This window comes from Polypterus senegalus, chromosome 12 (genome assembly GCF_016835505.1).
Source record: "Polypterus senegalus isolate Bchr_013 chromosome 12, ASM1683550v1, whole genome shotgun sequence".
Taxonomy (NCBI): Eukaryota; Metazoa; Chordata; class Cladistia; order Polypteriformes; family Polypteridae; genus Polypterus; species Polypterus senegalus.
In genome coordinates, this window is record NC_053165.1 from 92,976,092 (window position 1) to 92,998,328 (window position 22,237).

At 39.2% G+C, this 22,237-nt stretch overlaps 1 protein-coding gene across 2 annotated transcripts; it reads right to left on the minus strand.

Moving 5' to 3' along the window:
• Positions 1-4,242: 4,242 nt before the first annotated feature.
• Positions 4,243-20,513, minus strand: LOC120541365 (keratin, type I cytoskeletal 10-like). 2 transcript variants are annotated; one of them, XM_039772920.1, is made up of 8 exons: positions 19,842-20,513; positions 16,835-16,917; positions 15,850-16,000; positions 12,131-12,292; positions 9,845-9,970; positions 9,116-9,360; positions 7,305-7,339; positions 4,243-4,479 (listed from the first exon to the last, which is right to left on the minus strand). In XM_039772920.1, the coding sequence occupies exons 1-8, from the start codon at positions 20,448-20,450 to the stop codon at positions 4,454-4,456; spliced, it is 1,437 nt and encodes a 478-aa protein (XP_039628854.1). In that variant the 5' UTR covers positions 20,451-20,513; the 3' UTR covers positions 4,243-4,453. The 2 variants fall into 2 exon arrangements, with proteins under 2 accessions (XP_039628854.1, XP_039628853.1); XM_039772919.1 differs by having other exon boundaries at positions 7,305-7,342.
• Between the last annotated feature and the right edge of the window lie 1,724 nt (positions 20,514-22,237).

Here is a 22,237-nt window from a genome sequence, read left to right on the forward strand (position 1 = left end):
TGGGAAAGAAAAATATTACTTTAATATGTGCAGTGGTTATGGAGCAGCCTGTACACTGGTACTGTGATTGCTCTGCAACATGGAGGTAGAACCGCTCTGTTTTTTCAGTTCATTCTGGGGTTCGTCAGGGTTGTGTTCTGCTCCTATTCTGTTCAATGCTGGAAAGACTGGGTGTTGGGCAGGGTTGTAGGGTCCAGCGACTGTGGGGCATCTGTTGGTGAAGAAAGATTCGCTGATCTTGACTTTACTGACGATGCTGTGATCTTCGCGGAGTCAACAAATACTCTGATCAGGGCTCTCATGAGACTGAGTGAGGAGTCTGAGTGTCTGGGTTTGTGAACGTCCTGATAAAACCAAGAGCCAGGCCTCTAATGACCTCTTGGGCACAGCCATCAGCAGTGTGTCTGTCTGTGGAGAGAGCGTCGACCTCGTCGAGAGGTTTACTTACCATGGCAGTGACAATTGATTCTCTGGTTTCTCTTCGTATGAAGTCAAGAGACAGAGTGGGGTTCATGATGTCATTTGAAAGGGGTTTCCAGAGTCCTGGTGCTTCTTGTCTTGATATGGTTGCGAGACACGGATGCTTTCCAGTGACCTGAGACGAAGACTGTACTCCTTCGGTACTGTGTCTCTCCGGAGAATCCTTTGGTACCTCTGGTTTGACTTTGTGTTGCTCATGGAGTCATGAATGAGGCAAATTACCTGCATTGTGATGGAGCGTCAGTTATGGCACTTAGGCCATGTAGCGCGATTCTCCGAGGGTGATCCGGCTCATGGGATCCTCATTGTTGGGGACCCCAGTGGCTAAACCAGGCCAAGGGGTTGCCCACATAACACCTGGCTGTAGATGGAAGGTCATTTCTGGACGTTGGGACTGGACTGTATGTCTGTCTGGAGGGTTGCCAACCGGGATGCTGAGCTGTTTTGTCGTGTGGTGGTTGTGGTAACACACTGTACCAGTGCATTCTCCCCAACTAGACTTGACTTCACTTGGTTATGGATCTACAGTGTAAACTGACCAAAATAGGAAATGCCACCCTTTATTCAGACATACAAAATATATATGTTTCACAAAATAATATTAGTGCCATTAAAACCTTGGAAATCTTTAATAATATGTACTGGAAATATGTTTAAAACACATTCAAAAATAAAACTTCAGTCGAACAGTTACAGCTAAGGATTATTAAGATAACACATTTGACTAACATATCCATCCATCCATCCATCCATTTTCTAACCTGCTGAATCCGAATACAGGGTCACGGGAGCCAATCCCAGCCAACACAGGGCACAAGGCAGGAACCAATCCTGGGCAGGTGCCAACCCACTGCAGGACACACCCACACACCAAGCACACACTAGGGCCAATTTAGAATCGCTAATCCACCTAACCTGCATGTCTTTGGATTGTGGGAGGAAACCCACGCAGACACGGGGAGAACATGCAAACTCCACGCAGGGAGAACCCGGAAGCGAACCCAGGTCTCCTAACTGCGAGGCAGCAGTGCTACCACTGCGCCACCGTGCCCATTTGACTGAATATATTTAATGTTTTTACTTTACATAATATTCTCAAGCCTACTTAATTTGATATGTATGAGAAACTTGGCTATATTACTGTACATTTAGCACTGCTGCTTGTCAGGTTTGTGAATTCCATCCATCCATCTGTCAATTTCTTAACCTGCTTATCCTGAGCAGGGTTACAGGGTAGTTGAAGACTGTCCCAGCAAGTTCCGGGTGCAAGGCAGAGGGAAAAGATTTTAACCCGTTGGGACCCATGGCCCCCACCAGGGGGCACCTTAAGTCTCGTTGGACCCGGAGAACTGTTACTTCCGCCAGACCAGGCAAGATGGCAGATGAACCTGCCAGGGACGCCCGGAGTGCTTCCGGTGCAAAGGGAAGCACTTACGCCACGCCAGGAAGTGCTGCCGGAAGGCCGTCATCAGCCACCTGGAGCACATCCAGGCGGGAATAAAAGGGGCTGCCTTCAGACAGTTGAGGAGCGTGGGTTGGGAGTGGGAGCAGGACAAAGCTCCCAGGAGGAGAGTAGAGGCGGCTAAGGACTGAGAGATAAACAAGTTCATTGTGGGGATTATTGCTGAGTGCGTTGTGTGGTGTTTGGGACTGTAAACCTGAGTTTATTGATGACAAATAAACGTGTGAGTTTTATTAAGATGTGGTTTCCGACTGGTGGTTTCCGGGCAAGTTTCACAATATATAAAATCCTAAGCCTATAAGTGCAACGATTTTATGTGACTTTTTATGTCACGTTTTTTTGTCACACTTTAAATCGGACTTATTTTAAAACCTACATATATATGTTTGGTATCATTTTTTTCAGAATTTATCAAACTTTAATGTGATGTTGTTAGATTTTCAGGTTCTTATTCCGTTTTTAAATTATACACTAAAAAATATTAAGAACTGACGTCCCGCGATATGAGAATTAACCAAGAGTGCTAAGAGATTTAACCACCTCCGGGGCCGGAAATAAAAGACAAAGAGTAGAGCAGCTGCTGTACAGGTTTTTAAATGTTCAAAGCGCCGCATGAGGTGCAGATCACGTAGCACGACAGCAGCAGAAAGCCAGCAGCTGATCGAGCAAAGAGGAGGCAAAAGAAAAACCTGTATTTGTTTCCCATTGTATCACCGTTTAAGAGGGGTTTCGGAGGAGCGACACGTCTCCTTGGGGTACATTCAGCCCCCCTCTTCACAACGCGAGCGGCAGACTGACCGCAACTGAGGGTTAGGGCTTACCTGCCTAGTAGAAATATAAATGTGCACATGATATTAAAAACTGTATTCAATATTACACATATTCTGTCAATAACTATTATTAGTTTCATTTTAATTTATACATCATCAGTTGAACAATAACACGTAAACATTAAACATGCCATGTAAATATAAAGATATAATGGGAACAATAAGCTTCTACATCCCCTTTGTGTTCTTGGTAGTATATTTAATTTTAGGATTTTTTTTTATTTCCGCCATCATTATCATAAATAAATGTAATTTTACCTATAGCAATTTATTGCAACAACTATTATATAATACTAACACTTTTTTTGTGATTTTAGGTGACTATAACTCTTTTTACTTTGCACATAATCTGGGTAATGCATACTTAATCATGAAAAATTTCCACCACCGTTTTCGTTCTCCCTAAGTGTGAAAAATTCATTTTAATATATTGGTTTAATTCTAAATATAGTAAAATGATTTTGTATCGATATTATCAAGCAGTTATGATGAGAAATAAAGAGATATGATATTTGAGAAATATTGCGCAACTGGAGGTAGTTCGGTGACCTTTTCCTCCATCACAGTATACGAGAAAGTCGAGGGGAGCACATTCGCGATTTTTAAAGTAATCCACTGATAATACCTTCTTCTCTACTATGAGACCGAGTACGTCATTTGCCAGACAGTGGAGGCTGACACCCTTAATCAGAAACGTTTGAAGCAAGAATAGGAATCCTAACTAACTGGTAACAATCAGGAAGTTACTGAAAAATGAGATTGAAGAAATGAAGAAACAACAATGGACAGGTATGCTTAGCACAGTAAACGAGACTTTAAATCAGGATCTGAATCTCTTCTTTAAGGCTACGTCTGCAATACTATCTTTTCAAATAAAATGGTGCTTTTAAAAGAGAAGGATTTCAGTCCACATATTCGTTTTCACGTTTAAAAAAGTATCTTCACCCACACTAAAATGACCTAAAATGCATGTCAGAGTCATTTGCTAGTTATTTAGGGCATGTTAAATTAATAGATGTGTTATCTTAGTTATAATAAATGTTTGCCTATAAATTAGTGCCTAGTCTATGGGAGGTTCTTAAAACCTGCTATGATGAACTTCAACCCAGTAAAGAAACACAATCTGCCATTAAAGAAGCATTAAGAGTGTGTGTGGAGTTTGTATGTTCTCTCCGTGTTGTCAGTGGTTTCCTTTCACTTTCCAAAGATGTGCAGATTAGGGGACAGCAGGGACACGTCCTTGTTACTTTCTCACCAACTGGAGGTGTTCTGGGGCAAGACATCTATGGAGGGCTCCCACTTAATAAGCTTGAAGTTGCCCCAACGGGACCACTGGAGGTACACCAAGCAGCAGGGCTTTGCAGAAAAACCAACTAACTGTGCAGCTACTTTGACAGAAGCTCAACAGTATAAAGTATGCTGGTCAGCACTAATAAGAACAAAATCACATCAACAGTACATTATGTGCTGCATAATTCTTTATTGTCACACAGGATTCAAGCATTGCATTCCCAAGTAGCACAAGAGCAAAGAAAATTCCCCAAACCAAGTAGGATCTAAAAACCCAAGCCAAGCGAAGACGCTTCTCTTTCTGTCTGCATTGCAATTGTTTTAAAGGTCCAAGAAGTCACCCGCTGAGCCTCATCTTCTCTCTGATGATGGGGTTGAGGTCTCCATTGTGTTATTCCTTGACTTCTGTCTTCACCTCTGTGAACAGCAGAGAAAGACAACGTTAGAGGAGCAGCCGAGACGTCAAAGGGGTCTGAAGGTGAACAGAGGGGGCTTGACAGGGCAATACTGGATATTCAAATAAATACATTATTTTATTTTTTATATTTGTAATTAGCAATGTATATTTAGGGTTTTGTCTGTGAAACACAGCACCAAATTATCACTGGCTGATTCACAATCATTTAAATTATCACTGGCTGATTCACAATCATTTTATTTAGCTGAGCATATGCTTTATAAATACCATGCCTGTCTTTAAAAGATGACTTTTTCTCTTCAAATTTTTCAGTTATTATTTTAAATGTTCATTAATTTATTTGTTTCTTTCCTATTTAACTTTTTATTCTTTAAATTTCAGAATGTTATGCTATACTGTGTTGTTCATCCCTCATTGTTTAATTTGTTTGAAAAAAAATTTTTGTTAAGAAATGAAAACCTTACGCCCCCCTTAACAAATGGAGAACAAAAACATTGGTGTTACAAAACACCTAAAATAACTAAAACTCCACTCGCTTGAGACACTTTGTCAGATTTGTGCTGCGTATGCCGGTGAAACAACTGAGATCTCCTGAAATCGACCATCAGACTGCTGTGAGCTTCACTGCCAGAACCGCGTCACAACTGTCAGCCTCCATAACTCTATATATAATATAATATAATATAATATAATATAATATAATATAATATAATATAATATAATATAATATAATATAATATAATATAATATAATATACAATAATCCTCCTCGATCGCGGGGTTGTGTTCCAGAACCCCCACGGTAATTGAAAATCTGCGAAGTAGAAACTATATGTTTGTATGGTTATTTTTATATATTTTAAGCCCTTATAAACTCTCCCACACTGTTAATTTATTAGAGCCCTCTAGACATGAAATAACACCCTTTAGTCAAACGTTTAAACTGTGCTCCATGACAAGACAGAGATGACAGTTCTTTCTCACAATTAAAAGAATGCAAATATATCTTCTTCTCTTCAGGAGCAGAGAATTTCAGAGAGAGAGAGAGACAGCCGCAAAGAAAAGCAAACAATCAAAAATCAATACGTGTGCTTTTAAGTTTGCCGCTGCATTTTTAGAGGAGCATCAGGATCTTCTAAGCAAACGGCTTCTGTGCAAACAGCACCTCTGCTCACATCTCCTCGTCAGGCAGAGAATGTCAGAGAGGGTGAGAGAGAGGCGAGACAAGCAAACAATCGAGCAACGCGGGAAGCATATCTTATAGCATTGAGGATTTTTAGTTAATACGTAATACATGCTCTGATTGGATAACTTCTAAGCCATCCGCCAATAGCGTCCTTTGTATGTAATCAACTGGGCAAACAAACTGAGGAGGCAAGTACCATAAATTAAAAGACCCATTATCCGCAGAAATCCGAACCAGCGAAAAATCCGTGATATATATTTAGATATACTTACATTTAAAATCCGCGATAGAGTGAAGCCGTGAAAGTTGAAGCGATATAGCGAGGATTACTGTAATATAATATAATATAATATAATATAATATAATATAATATAATATAATATAATATAATATAATATAATATAATATAATATAATATAATACTAGTGGGTTACGACCTGCTCACTTTGCTCACCAACCCCCATGGCCTGGACTAGATGTCAGCCACTTCCTGTCTCTGCCACTCGCTGTGAAGAATGGGGCTGAACGCACCCCAAGGAGATGCGGTCGCTCCTCTGAAACCCCCTCTTAAACGGTGATACAATGGGAAACAAAAGCATTTTTTTTTTTTTTTACCTCATCTTGCTCGATCAGCTGCTGGCTTGTTGCTGCTGCCGTGTTGCGTAATCTGCATGTTGCGCGGCACTTCAAAAATATAAAAGCCTGTACAGCAGCTGTCTTTATCATCTACTCTTTGTCTTTTATTTCCAGGCCCGTTAAATCTCTTGGCACAAATTCTCGTCTCGTGGGACATGAGTTCTTGATATTTTTTGGATTATAATTTAAATATGGAATAAGAATCTGAAAATCTAACAACATCATATTAAAGTTTGATAAATTCTGAAAAGAATATTACCAAATATATATAAGTAGATTTAAAAATATGCCCGATTTAAAGCATGACAAAAAACATGACATAAAATTGTCACATAAAATCGTTGCAGTTTTAGGCTTACGATTTTATATATAGAGAGTAGGTAATAAAATTAAATCTAATATAAAATATCGTTTTCAAACTTACTCTAATTTAAATTGGGCACAAGTTAGGAAGCGGCACTAAAGAGGTGCCAGTCCATTACTGAGCCCACTCCTGCACACACAAACCCATTTTGGAAAAGCAAAGCAACTTAACATGGCTGTCACTGGGGATCTGAAAGACAAAGTCAAGTATGTAGAGGAAAACCTACACAGAAATATGGAGACATGAAAACACCATATTGGCACGGACCACGTAACGGATTAAAACCCAGCATACTGGACCCATGAGGAAGCAATGCTTTCCACTGTGCATATCATTATATTATATTATTATATTAGTTCACATGAATAAAAGAAATTCAAGTGCATTGTAAGTGCATAGCATAGACCACTCTTTTACACATATATATGATTTTATGTTTGTGTGTGTTTAATTTTAAGTATATATTACTGTTGTGATTAATTTGTGAAGTTCAGAGGAGCAGTAAGTGTTTATGTAATACAGCATTGATGCTACTACTTGAACTTGAAACTACTTGAATTTCTCCCTTTCTTTGAATACTTTTGAATTATTTTACTTCATTTTCAAAATACACCGTAGGGTTAAAAACAAACATCTTACCTTTGGTTACCACTGTGGTTTGTGTGAAACTGCCACTGCTATGAATAAAAGGAAAAGATGAGTAAGATTACTAGCATTCAGTCAAAGGCTTTAGCTGAGCAATATACACTCTCTCTATATATATAATATTTCAATACGTGTCCGCCATTGCTTTGGGGGCATTTGAAGGCCATGGTGTATCACGAAAAGATATGAAACATAAATCATCTTAGAGTAAGTATCACCAACGCCATTACAAGCATAACTCCAGCTGTGCTAATACATGTTGATCAGCAGTGGCGGACACGTATTGAAATGTGTTTTCAAAACAATGGCAGTCATGTAGAGCATATTATATAAATGAAAATGGTTTTTCATAAAAAAATGTTTATTTTCCTATGTATGGAAACTTATGGCACACCCTAGATTTATTGGCCAGGTATGCACACACACAAGGAATTTAACTCCGGTTTTGGTGACAGAATCAACATACATACAACAATTATACACACTCAGTTACAATAAATAAATAAATAAATAAACAAATAAACACATACCCATGCATGCTATACTGCAGAAAAATAGATGTAAAATATGCTACAGTATATGCAATAGATAGGTATTGTACAAACAGTGTATATATAATACATATTCATAAATGTACACACACATACATATATACAACATATATATATACATACATATATACAGTATACTATATATATATATATATATATATATATATATATATATATATATATATATATATATATATATATATATATATATATATATATATATATATATATATATATATATATATATTGTGATGGGCGGCTGAGTCCCACGCCCGGCCGGGACGTTCCTGCAACAATGGACAGCTCAATACCTCCCAGCCTCCCGCCTGGCTCCACAGCCTGGTTGGGAACTGGGATGGCTGCTAGGCGTGCTGCATGGTCTCAACAGCCCAGCTGGATGAATCTTCAGCCCCACCAGGAAGTGCAATTAGTACCAGGTGGTCAAACACCTAGAACGCTTCCGGGTGGGCTATAAAAGGGGCCAGCCACCACCACTCAGAAGCCAGAGTCAGGAGGAGGAGGACTAAGCTTGGTGAGGAGGAGTGGTGAACAAAGAGAGTGTTTTGGTGGTGTAATTGTGCTTTTGGGACTGTGTTGGGCTGTGTGGCACGGGGAAGACGTGTCCCACGGCTGAAGAATTAATAAAGCCTGTGTTAATTTTGTATGTGCCTTTGCATCAGTCTGTGCCGGGTCGGGCGCTATATAGCGGCATATTACTATATATATATATACATAGAGAGCAATAGAGAATATTCATTCTACATTTTTGTCTTGACAAACATCATCTCCTTTTCGATGCCAAGCATAATTTATAGATGACATTTTTCATTCTAACCTCTTGAAGGCTAGTTTAATGTTCATCACACCCGGACCCCCCTGTTTCTTGTCAATTTAAAGAGACAATAGCACAACACTGAATTTAACCCCCCACCGCCCAAAAATGAAAAAAAACCTGACTTACTAAAACGATTCTGCAAAGCCCCGCCATCTAAAGGTTGTAAAATTATTGACAATTATAGGAAGAATATATTTTTAATATGCATAATACCCTTCCATAATAACATTCAAGGCATCAGGCTTTAAATCCTGGCTCTAAATTAAAGAATAGAATCTCAATTTTATATATTATATTCTTTTTTCAGTTTTCATGAAGGTGTAATTTTCAGAAGAGAATTCCTAAATGGTTTCTATGCCATCCATATATAATAAAGTAAAAGAGAGCAGAGGAGAGCAGGAGACAGAAGAGAAGCTCACATGGCAGACGAGGCTCCACCAGCGCCCAGCTCCACTCCTTCCAGCAGCTGCCTGTACATGGCGATCTCCTTCTCCAGTTTCTCTTTGATGTTCAGAAGGCTCCTGTAGTCCTCAGACTGGGAGGTTATGCTGTTCCGGATGCTCACCAACTCCCCCTCCATGGTGCCCACCAAGGCAGCGTAACGGTGAAGCTCCATCTGATAGCGGCCATTCACTGCTGCCAGGTTATCCTCCAAGGCGCCTTTCTGGATGGAAAATAAAATAATAAAAAAATGAAGCTCTGTGTCCAGGAATGGGCCGGTGACATCTGCAAAAGCTGGAGGTGTTATGGGGTCAACTAAGACTTCATTTAAATTTTAAAGAGCCGAAGATGCATGATGTTCTTAATGATTAGATTAGATTACATTAGATTAGACTGAATTTTATTTGTCTGTAGGGGTAATATGTCTTTTAATAGTAATCAGAGTGAACAAATCTTATTAAAATATTATTATTGTACATTTTTCTGACACCTTATCCAATGTAATGTATCTAAATATTTAATGTTTTTTTCAATTATAAAGATTAAATGACTGGCTTAATGTGACAGACTGAGGAACTGTACCACCACCCAGCACCACAGCCCAGTCCGTATATCTAACTGGTGCAGTACACAATGCCAACCCTTTTTAACAAATGGGCCACAACACCTCAGTCATCAGAGACATGCAGTCACAATAAGTTACTCACAGAGACCAGCAAGGTGTCCATCTCTGTCTGTAGGCTCTGGTGCTGATGGTGAAGCTCCGTCACTTCTATCTTTGAACTTTCACTGACATCTGTTTCCTGGATGGCTGCAGCTTGCTTAGTTTCCACCTGTGGAGAAGAAACAGGACAGTACTGAGTGGGAGTGCAGGAGCTGGAGAGCACAGAGAGGTGGCGCCATTGAGTCATCAGGTGACATAGCTGGAGTCCAAGTTTGTGTATTTGTATATCGCAGTAGGAGTGTGGATATGGATGTTGAGTATACTGTGTGAATGTGTACTCTAGAAATGGGGGACACTAAATGTGCGACATTGTGTCTAGCTATTTACTTCTTATTTATATGTATGTGACAGTGGGATTTACTTCCTGCATTTTTATTGTAGCAGCCTTACCTGACACTGCCTGAGGTAAAATAAGGCAGATAAGTTCAGTAAATAAATTCCACAGGGGAAAATTTTTAGCCTTAAACCAACATTTCAATAATCAAGCCCAATGCAGAAAGAAAGTTTCTATACTCTTGGTAAGTTCCAAAAAATTCCTCCTGTAGTTACATCCATTATAAAGCTCAAGGAGGATCATTACATAAAGATCTCAAAGGGGAAAAAGTTTGAATCAGAAATTCAAGTGGAGAATATTTGCAAAATTTGTCAGAGACAAGCTTAACAATATGGATTTGTATGCTGTAATTAAACAGAAAGAGACCTTCAGCGTTTTACATTTTAGAAGATATTCTGTCTTGCTTCATGTTTCTCTAGGTTTGCGAGGCTGTGAGCATCAGAGCATTGTGTGCACCTCAACATGGAGGCCCAGTTGTGTGATAGCATGTCTCGTTATTTGTTCATTGGCGTAATTATACTTAGATCTGTGGGAGACGCTGTTTGGCAATTTAAGTTTTTGTATATTTAAGTGTATCACATTGGAGTAAGAAGAGAAAAGGATCAGGAGAGAAGACAAGTCCAAATACAAAACCTGGAGTTCAAAAGTCTTGTCAAATTCTTTTTAAGATCCAAAACTCAACAGTCAAGAAAAAGCTGCAAAATGAATTCACCTGAAAGCCCAGAATTGAAAGCCTTTTGAAATGCTATTATATTATGAGTTAACCTCAATCTTAGAAAAAGACAGGTATTTGGCAGTGGCATTTTATCGCAGAACTCCAATAACATAATAATAATAATCATCATCATAATCATCATCATCATAATGCCATTGAACAGGTACAACAAAATGTAATTATCGCATTCCCCTTGGGGTCTGAGCGCAGGGTCAGCTCTTGTTCAGGGCAGGTTCAGGGCAGGACTGTCAGATCCTGAGGCCTCAGCTATTTTCGATCTGCTCTGTACAATTGCAACTTGTATTGATTTTCCAAAAGTTTTTGAATTATGATGTATAATATTCTTAACTGGCAACTGTGTTTTACTTGTCTATTTTTCCACATTCAAAAAATTTGTTTTCAGCATCTTAAAGGCTTGTCTCTTTGACTTCCAGATTGTCCAAGATTGCAGATAAAACAAAGATAAGAAAACACTAATTACATGTTCAACGAAAAATCAACTTGGCTAAAAGACTAAAATCTGTTTCTCAAATTCAAGTTTCATTTTATTTTTTACTCTTGGTTTTTAGGTATCCCAGTAACAAGCTTTTGCTTTGTCTTGACTCCTGTTTATCCCCAGAAACTGTTTTCTTTGTCCTTCTGGCCTGCTTTGCTCAGGGGCCTAACACTTTGTCTCCATCATTTTGAATTAGGAGGTTGAGGAAATGACAGGATTGGTGGCTTATGCTTTTGTGGGATTCAGCACAAAATCAACTGTTGATTTCAGCAATAGCCTCGTTTAAATAAATGGGCGTACAATTTCAATAATGTCAATAATGTGTGTATATGTCTTTGTGTGTGTGTGTCTATCATAGTTATGTGTGTATATACAATCTAATCACTTTTGAAGATGTCTTATGTTGCCTCTACAAGACTAACCATCAGCTGTCAAACTACAATAAACCGAGTCCAGCAGATCTCTTGATCACAAACTGTTTTGCAGAAGGTCAACAGAGAAAACGTTAAATTTAGTTATATGGTAAGACCTGAAGCAAAAGCTCCTTCAAAGCAATAATGTCATGATCTGCCATTCTGCTGAGGATAAAAATTCTCTGATAATTGAACCTGTTGTACATACTGAATTTAAAATTAAAAAAGAAAAGTAATATCCTCCAAAAACCAAGGTGGAGCAGCCTCCCCAGAATGTACACCAGGACTGTGAGGACTTGTCTGCCACTTACCTGCTTGTTGAACCACATCTCAAGCTCCTGCTTGTTACTACGAACGATGTCTTCATACTCTGCACGTAAGTCATCTAAAATCTGTTTCAGATCTGGGCTTTCAGTGGTGGTGATGTCTACACTCACGGTGCCAGACATCTCTTCTTTCAGGATACTCACACTCTAAAGAGCAGAGAAAAGTGGGAGGCATTATGATGACATCCATGATGTCCACTATTTAAACTTAGAAAAGTGCCATCATCATAGCATTAACATTTGAATATTTATATGATTTCAGCAATAGCTTGGTTTTAATAAATAGGCATACAATTTCATAGGTGTGAATAATACCATTGTGTATGTTTTTCTTAATTATATATGTATATAAATATATATATGTACAGTGGAACCTCAGTTTACAAGTAACTTGGTTTACGAGTGTTTTGCAAGACGAGCAAAAATTTTAATAAATTTTGACTTGATAAACGAGCGATGTCTTGCAATATGAGTAGTATGGATACCCTTTGTCTGCTGAGCGTCATGTGATCACAACTGAGCTGATGGTTCTTCTCTCTTTCTCCTTACCTCGCTCGCCCAGCGCTCTCTCTCTCTCTCTCTCTCTTATCTCGCGCGCCGCCCAGCGCTCTCTCCTTCTCTCTCTCTCCTTATCTCGCCGCCGCCCAGCGCTCTCTCTCTCTCTCTCTCTCTCCTTATCTCGCGCTCGCTCGCCCAGCGCTGTCTCTCTCTCTCTCTCTTATCTCGCCGCCCAGCGTGTCTCTCTCTCTCTCTCTCTGGCAATCGTCTCAAATTTTCCATCTGAGTCTGTGTGCCTCACTCATATAGTCAACATCCGCATAAGCGTATAGTGTTTACTACAGCATTGTGATTGTGTGTGTGTGCGCTGTGAAGTGCGAGTCCCCATCTTGCTCCCAAAACACGAAGCTGAGTCTCAGTACTTTAACACCAGCTTCATTCAGCTTGAAACAGCAACAGCTGTTATTTATTGTAGCGGATCTTTATAATGTTCCTTGTATGACCCATTGACGATATAGCATGTCTGCAATCTTTTTGGATGCGCTTATACGGCGAACTGCTACAGCGCTGGGAGACTGCGATTGCTTTGGGACGCTCTTCTGCGTGTCGTCCGTTGGGTGGAATCCCACATGAGTTTAGAAACTCACACCAGCCATGATTCTTTTTAAAGGTAAAGTGCAGATTAATTTGAATTATGTATTTTACTTTATATTTTGTATTAATCATTTTTATATGAATAGTTTTGGGTTGTGGAACGAATCATCTGAGTTTCCATTATTCCTTATGGGGAAATTCGCTTTGATATACGAGTGCTTTGGATTGCAAGCACGTTTCCGAACAAATTATGCTCAAACCAAGGTTCCACTGTGTATATATATATATATATATATATATATATATATATATATATATATATATATAAATATATACGACAAAACACGTGTCACATACTCTTTCCATTATTTGACAGTAAATCTATTGAACATTCTATTATCTGCTTCTCGCAACTGACAGAGGACACCGTGGCAGATGTTTGTCGACTTGCACACCAACCACAGGCGTTACCTGGTAGGTAACCATCCATACAATCAGATTGTGATTCAGACTACAAATACCACGAATGTAATAACCCGATCTGTCAAATAAACAAACATAACGCCATGACAAAACGTAAAGATGCCTCACTGCTGACGTCCGAGGTTCAATTCCCTGAGAGGGGGTGTAGTGAGTGTGTACGCCTGATGAGCCCAGAATTAGGGCGACACACATGTCACGTACTCTTTGCATTATTTGACAGTAAAACTATTCAACCATATATATATATATATATATATATATATATATATATATATATATATACTTATATATATATACACACAAATACATTTATAATGAAAAGAAGGGGCATTGCAGCAACCCAGACACGTCCCAGGATCAAATATGAAATTTAATGCAATCTAAAATACCTTCAATACATTTCTTCTCTCACAGTTGCAGTTAAACTCAAGCACAATACAATTCTCTTCTCTCCTGTTCCTTCCTTCCCTCCTCCCAGGTAAGCTTTGTCGTCCTCCACTCCTAACCCCAAATGGATGAAGTACAACAGTTTTCTTTAAACCAGACCTGGTTGTACCTCTGGTGCTGTTCAATTACATCCAGCAAGCACTTCTGGGTCAATGGAACCTCCCTGTGACAAGAGAACCTTCCTCCCCGAGGACCCCATACAGAGCTACCCACCAAATACATAACTCCCATACGGCCATGACGGTTTCCAAAAGGGAAGCATGGGAGAGGGATGTTGGCATCCAGTGTACTGGAGGAGCAAATGACCTTAGGAAGCAGTCTGCTCTGTCCATCCATTACAATGACCTCCTGACCAGGAGAGTCACCACTAAACAACCCAGTTGGGGTGCCTGTCCACCTCATCCTTTCATTAACAAGACTTCCCAGCTAAGTAATAAACCATCCATCCAGGCCAGGATGACAAGTAGACCATGTAAAGATGATTATAAATAATATTGTCTTTACAAAAGTTCAAGAAGTCAAAATATATTACAACAAATAAGAACATCAATCCCTCTCACAAATACAAATGAAATGCAAAAAAAGAAGAGAAACCGGTGAATTGGCTAAGGATAAGAGAGCAGTCACAATATGGCGTTTAAAAGTCTTTTAGCTGTAAGTATGAAAGAACTCCAGTATCTTTTCTTGACCCATTTTTGTTGAACAATTTGTTGTCTAAAAGTTTTACAATATAAGCATATCTATTTCTCCTCCCGACTACACTTTACACAACTGTATTCATTGAACACAAAGCATATTAGGTTGGTGGCTGCCTTGTGTTCCCTAAAAGGCCAGTCTTTTGAACTTTGCCAATCGCTTACATTCATCTGTTATTTTCATTGATATGCTGGCCTTTCAATTAAAGCTTGTGTTTTTAAACTAAAGTTAACAAAAACTGAAAGAAAGAGCAACTGATAAACCCCTGGATTTATTTGTAGAGCTGCAGCCCAGTTAGTGGCATAAGGTAGGAGGAAACTCTCAGACGACAATGGAGTACATGTTACTTTATATCATAAAAACTGTTAAACACAAATCGAGGGATGTTATGCTCAGACTATTTTATGTACTACTGAGACCACATTTAGAGAATCGTCTGCAGTTGTGGCCACCATGCAAAAAAACAGACATAACAGCACTTGAAGCTGTGCCGAGGAGAACAACCGAAAACACATCCTACTGTGACAGACTCTGAGAATTTAAACTATTTAGTCTCGAGCAGAGTAAACTATGTGGTCACCTAATCCAGTTCTGCAAAATTTGCATCAAAAGTATATGACACCACCAAACATTAAGGCAAAATTAATTAAAGGCTGAAGACGAGGTAACAGTTCTTTGATTGACGAGTTGTGGGAGAGAAGGCACAGCTATTAGCTTAACAAACAGGCTTGGGGGACTGAATGGTCTCCTCTCGTTTGTCAAACATCTTATGTTATTCAAGAGTCCAAATAGTGTAACGGAGAGAAATGTACATATAGAAAATGAGGTAGAAAAGGAAAATGAGACAATCCAGAAACAATTTCTTTTTACTAATAATCATATTAAAATCTCAATACTGCTTTTCTAACAAAACAAAATTATTCATCCTGATGTTAAAGAAGAGATTACAGTGTGTATTTATAGTCATTTTTCTGTGTTAATCATACCTTTCCATGCTGTTTTGTCATTTCTTCAATCTCTTTTTTCAGGGCTTCAATTTCCTGATTGTTGCTGGTTTGGTGAGAATCGTATTCTTCCTTCAGACTCTTCAGGTTGAGGATGTCAGCCTCCACTGTCTGGCGAATGAGGTACTCATATCTGAGAAGAACAAAGTGGTATTGCTGTTGGATTGCTTTTAAGAATGGCTGTGAGAAAATAAACTGAGCCATAAAGAATAATTTACTGGTTTCATATGAAGGACAATCATAACGTTTCTGCAGTTTTGTATTTTTGTTGGAGAAAGTGAAGGTGAAAGGAGAAGTAATTGGGCATTAAAAAGTTGGTACAACGCTGGGAAATCTGCATCGCAAATGAAAGTGACTATGTAGAAAAGAAATGTCATTTGTTTTTCAAAATCTTAATAAATAGACTTAAAAAAACTGCAGAAACTTTCTGAGAGTCCCTCATAAAATATTCTTTAAAATATGCAAATGAGAGTTTAATAAGATTCTGTATATAAATTATGCATATAAAAGGCTGAGCAGGTTGGTAGTGCAGTGGTAAGACCTGCTGCCTCACAGATGTTCTCTCTTTAGGGTCTGCTCACCGTCTCTGTGTGGACCATCATGCACCATAAGTGTGTGTGTGTGTGTGTGTGGGGGGTCTCTTTCCACTCTGCTTTCACTCCCTCACCACACCAGCTTATACAAACTGGCCCTGTGTGAGTGACTTTTGTAGAAAGGTGGGCTCTGCAGTGGACTGAAGCTCCTTCCAGGGCTCTTTCCTGTTTAAAACCTGATGCTCCAGGGGTAGACTGTGCCCCCCTTTGACAATAAATCAATGAAGTAAGTTAGAGGGTGTTACAGTATTTTATACAACAGTGTAAAGTATCACAGCTGCATCTAAAAAAATACAAATCTTTGCTTACAGGAGAAAATTGCAAAAAGTAAGTAAATGAACAATTTAAGAAGAATAAACTTCAAGGGTTCTTACTTTTTTCTGAAGTCCTCAGCAGCCAGCTGAGCATTACCAATCTTCAGGGCCAGGCGAGAATTCTCAATGATGGCAGCAATTATCTGACAAGAGTAAAAATGGAAGCCGTCAATAGCAACACGAGGGGAGTTCAGGTCTGTTATAACTGAAATGGTTTACAAACATTATTACTTATATTTCATAGTAGCAGATAAAAAAATATTATAAAACTTTGCAATAGAAAACTGGTTCCTCCCAAATAGTCTGAAATAAAAGTACACTCCTTCCATGGGAGTTTTTAATGCTAAATAATCCTTTAGGATTCTTACAATGTTAGTGTCACAAAACACACCCGGAGCAGTCAGATAACTCTTAATGTACAGAATACAGCACCACCATTAAAGGTCAGGCACTCATTTACTGAACCTGTTTTTATTTTACAAGGTCATAGAGAGCAACCGCCTATCACACCTGCAGCAGAGGCCATACATGCAGACCAAGACCACTGCAGAGAACAATCCCCCCCACACTGGGCCAGTCTGGAGTTGTTGATAAGCCACACAAACCAGCAGGGCTGTTAAATGGTAAGAGTGGGAAACCAGCAAGACTTCACAAGAGTGTCGCTGCCCCCCATTCATCACGACCCCTGTATATCCTTAATAGTCACGACATGAAGTGCTTAACTCACAAACAGTAGGTGTTGTTGTACAAGCTTCACAAAACTGATCAATCTGAACTAGATAGATAGATAGATAGATAGATAGATAGATAGATAGATAGATAGATAGATAGATAGATAGATGTGAAAGGTACTATATGATAGATAGATAGATAGATAGATAGATAGATAGATAGATAGATAGATAGATAGATAGATAGATAGATAGATAGATAGATAGATAGATAGATAGATAGATTTTTTAGTGTTATGGAATACAATGTAAACACTATTAAAATATTGAACTTTAAAACAAGTAAACAATACAAACATGAAATAACAAAAAGGGGGGCGCGAAGATGTGAAAAAAAGAAAACAAGAATCAAAAATATGAAAACACATCTGTTGAAACCAATACAAATTAACTTAAACTACATTCTGACAGCAGAACAATAAATATAGAGTTAGATAAATGTCAATAAAAGTTAAGTAAGTATAATAAAATATGCATCTACATTTCCAAAAAATGTTTGTGGCACGATTAAAACTGCTATGAAAACTCGAGTCACAAATACTTAAAAGTTGAGAAACACTGCATTAGAAACTATTGACAGGGTGAAATCCAAGTACACAGTTTGCATCAGTAAAGTAACAACAACCAACAGCAAACATGTACCATTTAATTATACAGATTGAAAACAATTCAATGCTTAAGGAATTTATGGCACATTGTCCGGTGGGGAAGTAAAGTTTCCTTTTGTGGTGTATGGTGTCCTACGGGTGTGCCAGCTTATCGAATACATCCCACCATAAATCAGCTTCCATAACCTCAAAAAACCTTCAGCACGCAGGGAAAAATAAGTCTGCTAACTTAGTTGAAGTTTTTTTGCCTCCTGTTCAAAGGTATGCGTTTCACCAGGAGCAATATGGTAAAAGGGGGCGTGTCCTTATGCAAATATCGTAACCGGCTTTACTGAAACAGAGATTTACAATTTTACATTTTACGGTTGTTTACCTTAGCTATTTAACAGTTTTACACTATACAATTAATACATTTTTTCAGTGTAATTGTAATGCATCAATAAATGGTATTTAGCATATTTTGAAGGTAGAAAAATATAGATTTTGCAGAACTTGGCTTTAAAAAATAATGAAATCTATTTTTTAAGATATACAGGTAATTTTCAGTAGAACATAAGGTAAAAGGTCTTTTACTTTCACCATTTACAGTAGTTTTACTGTTATATTTACTGACATTTTTTACAGTGTATTATACAATGTAAAATCACAGAGTTGAAAACAACACATTTACCAGATATAATACAATTCGATGTATGTATTCTTACATTAATATTACCAAACAATTTAATGAAAATAGCATTTAAAACAATAAAATGTAAACTTTCTCTGAGCAGCGCCCTGTCCAGGGATTGTTCCTGCCTTGCACCCTGTGCCAGCTGGGATTGGCTCCTGCACCCCCACGACCCTGTTCTGGAATAAGAGATTAGAAAATGACTGACTCACTTCGGCTGAGATGCCTATTTATCTACACAGCAATCGGTTTAAATCACTTTGCACTAAATGTAAATTTAATTGAATAAATTAATAACCTACAAATATTTTGCCCAGTGTTTTAATTTCAATTTTCCTTTTCATGATTCTGAAATAACGTCTTTCACAAAAATTAAATATCTCACGTTCATGAAACTCCACATTCAATCCAGTTCACCTGCATTAGAGTAAACTTATTTTTTTTGTTTTTTCCTTAATATAATGACGGAGTAGGTGGAGGCTAAATATTTCTCCCACGTTCCCCCAATGCACCAACTATGACATTGCGCCCCTATCAGCTTTGGTTCCTCACACCCTTCTCTTATGAGATCCCCCCAGTAAAGACACAGGTGGGGGTGTCCTTATACTTCAGTTACTTTTATAATCTTGGTGGTCTTGCATATCCAAGCAGAGCAGGTACAATACTGTATGAGTTTAATAATATTGATGTCAAATATAAATGCAAACTGGGTATATTATGACTGTTTTATGCTGCTGGTGAGATCTTAAAGAAAGAATATTAAATAAGAAGCATCTTCTTTACAGTTTGTATAGTTTCAAAGACATTTAAAATGTTCTACTGAGCATTGTGAATAAGATATCTTTGGGATGATAAAACTAATCAGAATGCAGCCCTTACTGGATAATCTGCCAGTGATTATAACATCTTCTATACTTACATCTCTTCTCCAGTGTTATGGTCACTAATTTCACATAACGACTGCCAGACCTTGATTTGTGTAAAACCTGAGAAGGTCACACCAACCTGTAGCTGCGGTGTGAGGTCTTGGATTCAAACAATCCACACAGTATTCCTACCTGGTCACGGAGGGGCTGCAGCTGCTCCTGGTACAAGGTGAAATCCCTGCTGACCACTTTGCTCGTGCGGAAATTCTTGAGCTTGTTCTCCAGGTCCTTGTTGGTTGCTTCAAGGGTGCGCACCTTATCGAGATAGGTGGCCAGTCTGTCATTCAGACTCTGCATCTGCTGCTTTTCATTTAACATAAATGGGACACCACTGATGCTGCTACTTGAGAACAAAACTCCACCAGCGCCGGCACCCACACCAAGCCCACCATGAAAACCACTACCACCGCCAAAACCACTACCACCGCCAAAACCACTACCACCACCAAAACCATAACCACTAAAAGAACCACCACTAAAACCACCAGCACCAAAACCACCACCAGAACCACCACTAAAACTACCACCACCAAAACTACCACCAGAACCACCACCAAAACCACCACCACCACCTAAACCACCACCAAAACCACCACCACCACCAATAAGAACACTTCTACCACCTCCACTACCTAAACCTGCAAAACGTCCAAGAGCAGTTTCATCAGTACCAACATCAATACCCCCGCCATAGATGAGATGGGTGGAGACGCTGGAGGATTGTCGTCCTTTTACTGACATGTTTGAGACCTGGAGAAACTACCAACACAAGTCTATCTGTCAGCAATCGGCAGTGTGAACTTCAGGGATGCCAGGGTGCTTTAAATACATCTGACTCGCCCCGTCTGCTACAAAGTGATTGGCTCTGCAGTCACGCCCTCTTGCCGGGGGCACACTGGGTGGATGGAGTCGGACACCAAGGGGAAGGCGACTTTAGAAACCAATCAATAACACATGAAAAATGCTGATATTTTAACTCATGTGCTGTGTATACAGTAAAATTTAAACATAATTCATTATTTACAGCAGGAGGTCCAAGATGAAATCCCTTATAGAAATGACTTATCGGTGGTGAGATTTACCATTCAAACGTTTGAACTTAACAAAGGATGAAGCTGGTGCAAGGAAGAGGAGGCTGAGGATCAGAAATAAAAGCACAGATCAGAAATATGGAGTGCAGGAGGCCATCGAGATTTTATCGATTTAAGATAACCGCTTTCAGAATCACAGAAATTCGCTTCCCTCTGATGGAAAGGAAACTTTATTTTCTATATTTTATTCATAGTCAATGTTCAAATAATGCAGAGAGTGGTGATACATACGTCATCTCGCTTGTATACCCTGTTGGATTTGGCATGTTCGCTAACTTCTTTTACATTTTTAAAGGGGACTTACATCCGCTTAGGGTTCCCTTGGTTGCTCCATGAAACACTGCACCAGACAATGTGGTTTTAGGAAAAAAATAAATGAGATTTGCACACACAGATATACCTGGAAAACTGCAGGGGGAATTTGGAATAAAACTTCCAGAGATGCAGGGAGAACATACAAAGTGGACACAGAATATGACAGGGTGAGGATTCAAACATGAAATACTGGATCTGTGAGGTACCACTACTATATAATGTGCCACTCTGAGTTAAAGAAATCTAGTTTGCTTATTTTTACAAAATACTGATAGCACCTGCTTTTTGAATCATGGGCACAGTTAGCTGGAACCACTCTAGTAAGCATGTAGTGGAAGGGAGGAACAACCCTTGGACAGGACCTGAGTCTGTCACTGAGCTCTCAAAGCACACACACACACTGGCACACCCTTACTTGGCAAGTCTGTGAAAAGCTGCTGGTGGCGCTGGCACAGAAACCGGAACAACACACAAAGTCCACATGAGAAACATCTGATCCCCAGGCACAGGAGCCATGAGAGAGCACCACTAGCCATCCTGACAGCATTGTGTACTTAAGGAGAAGCTAAATGAATTAAGTCAACCAACAAATACTTTTATTTTTTATTAATTTAATAAGTTGTGGGAAAGAAAAATATTACTTTAATATGTGCAGTGGTTATGGAGCAGCCTGTACACTGGTACTGTGATTGCTCTGCAACATGGAGGTAGAACCGCTCTGTTTTTTCAGTTCATTCTGGGGTTCGTCAGGGTTGTGTTCTGCTCCTATTCTGTTCAATGCTGGAAAGACTGGGTGTTGGGCAGGGTTGTAGGGTCCAGCGACTGTGGGGCATCTGTTGGTGAAGAAAGATTCGCTGATCTTGACTTTACTGACGATGCTGTGATCTTCGCGGAGTCAACAAATACTCTGATCAGGGCTCTCATGAGACTGAGTGAGGAGTCTGGGTTTGTGAACGTCCTGATAAAACCAAGAGCCAGGCCTCTAATGACCTCTTGGGCACAGCCATCAGCAGTGTGTCTGTCTGTGGAGAGAGTGTCGACCTCATCGAGAGGTTTACTTACCATGACAGTGACAATTGATTCTCTGGTTTCTCTTCCTATGAAGTCAAGAGACAGAGTGGG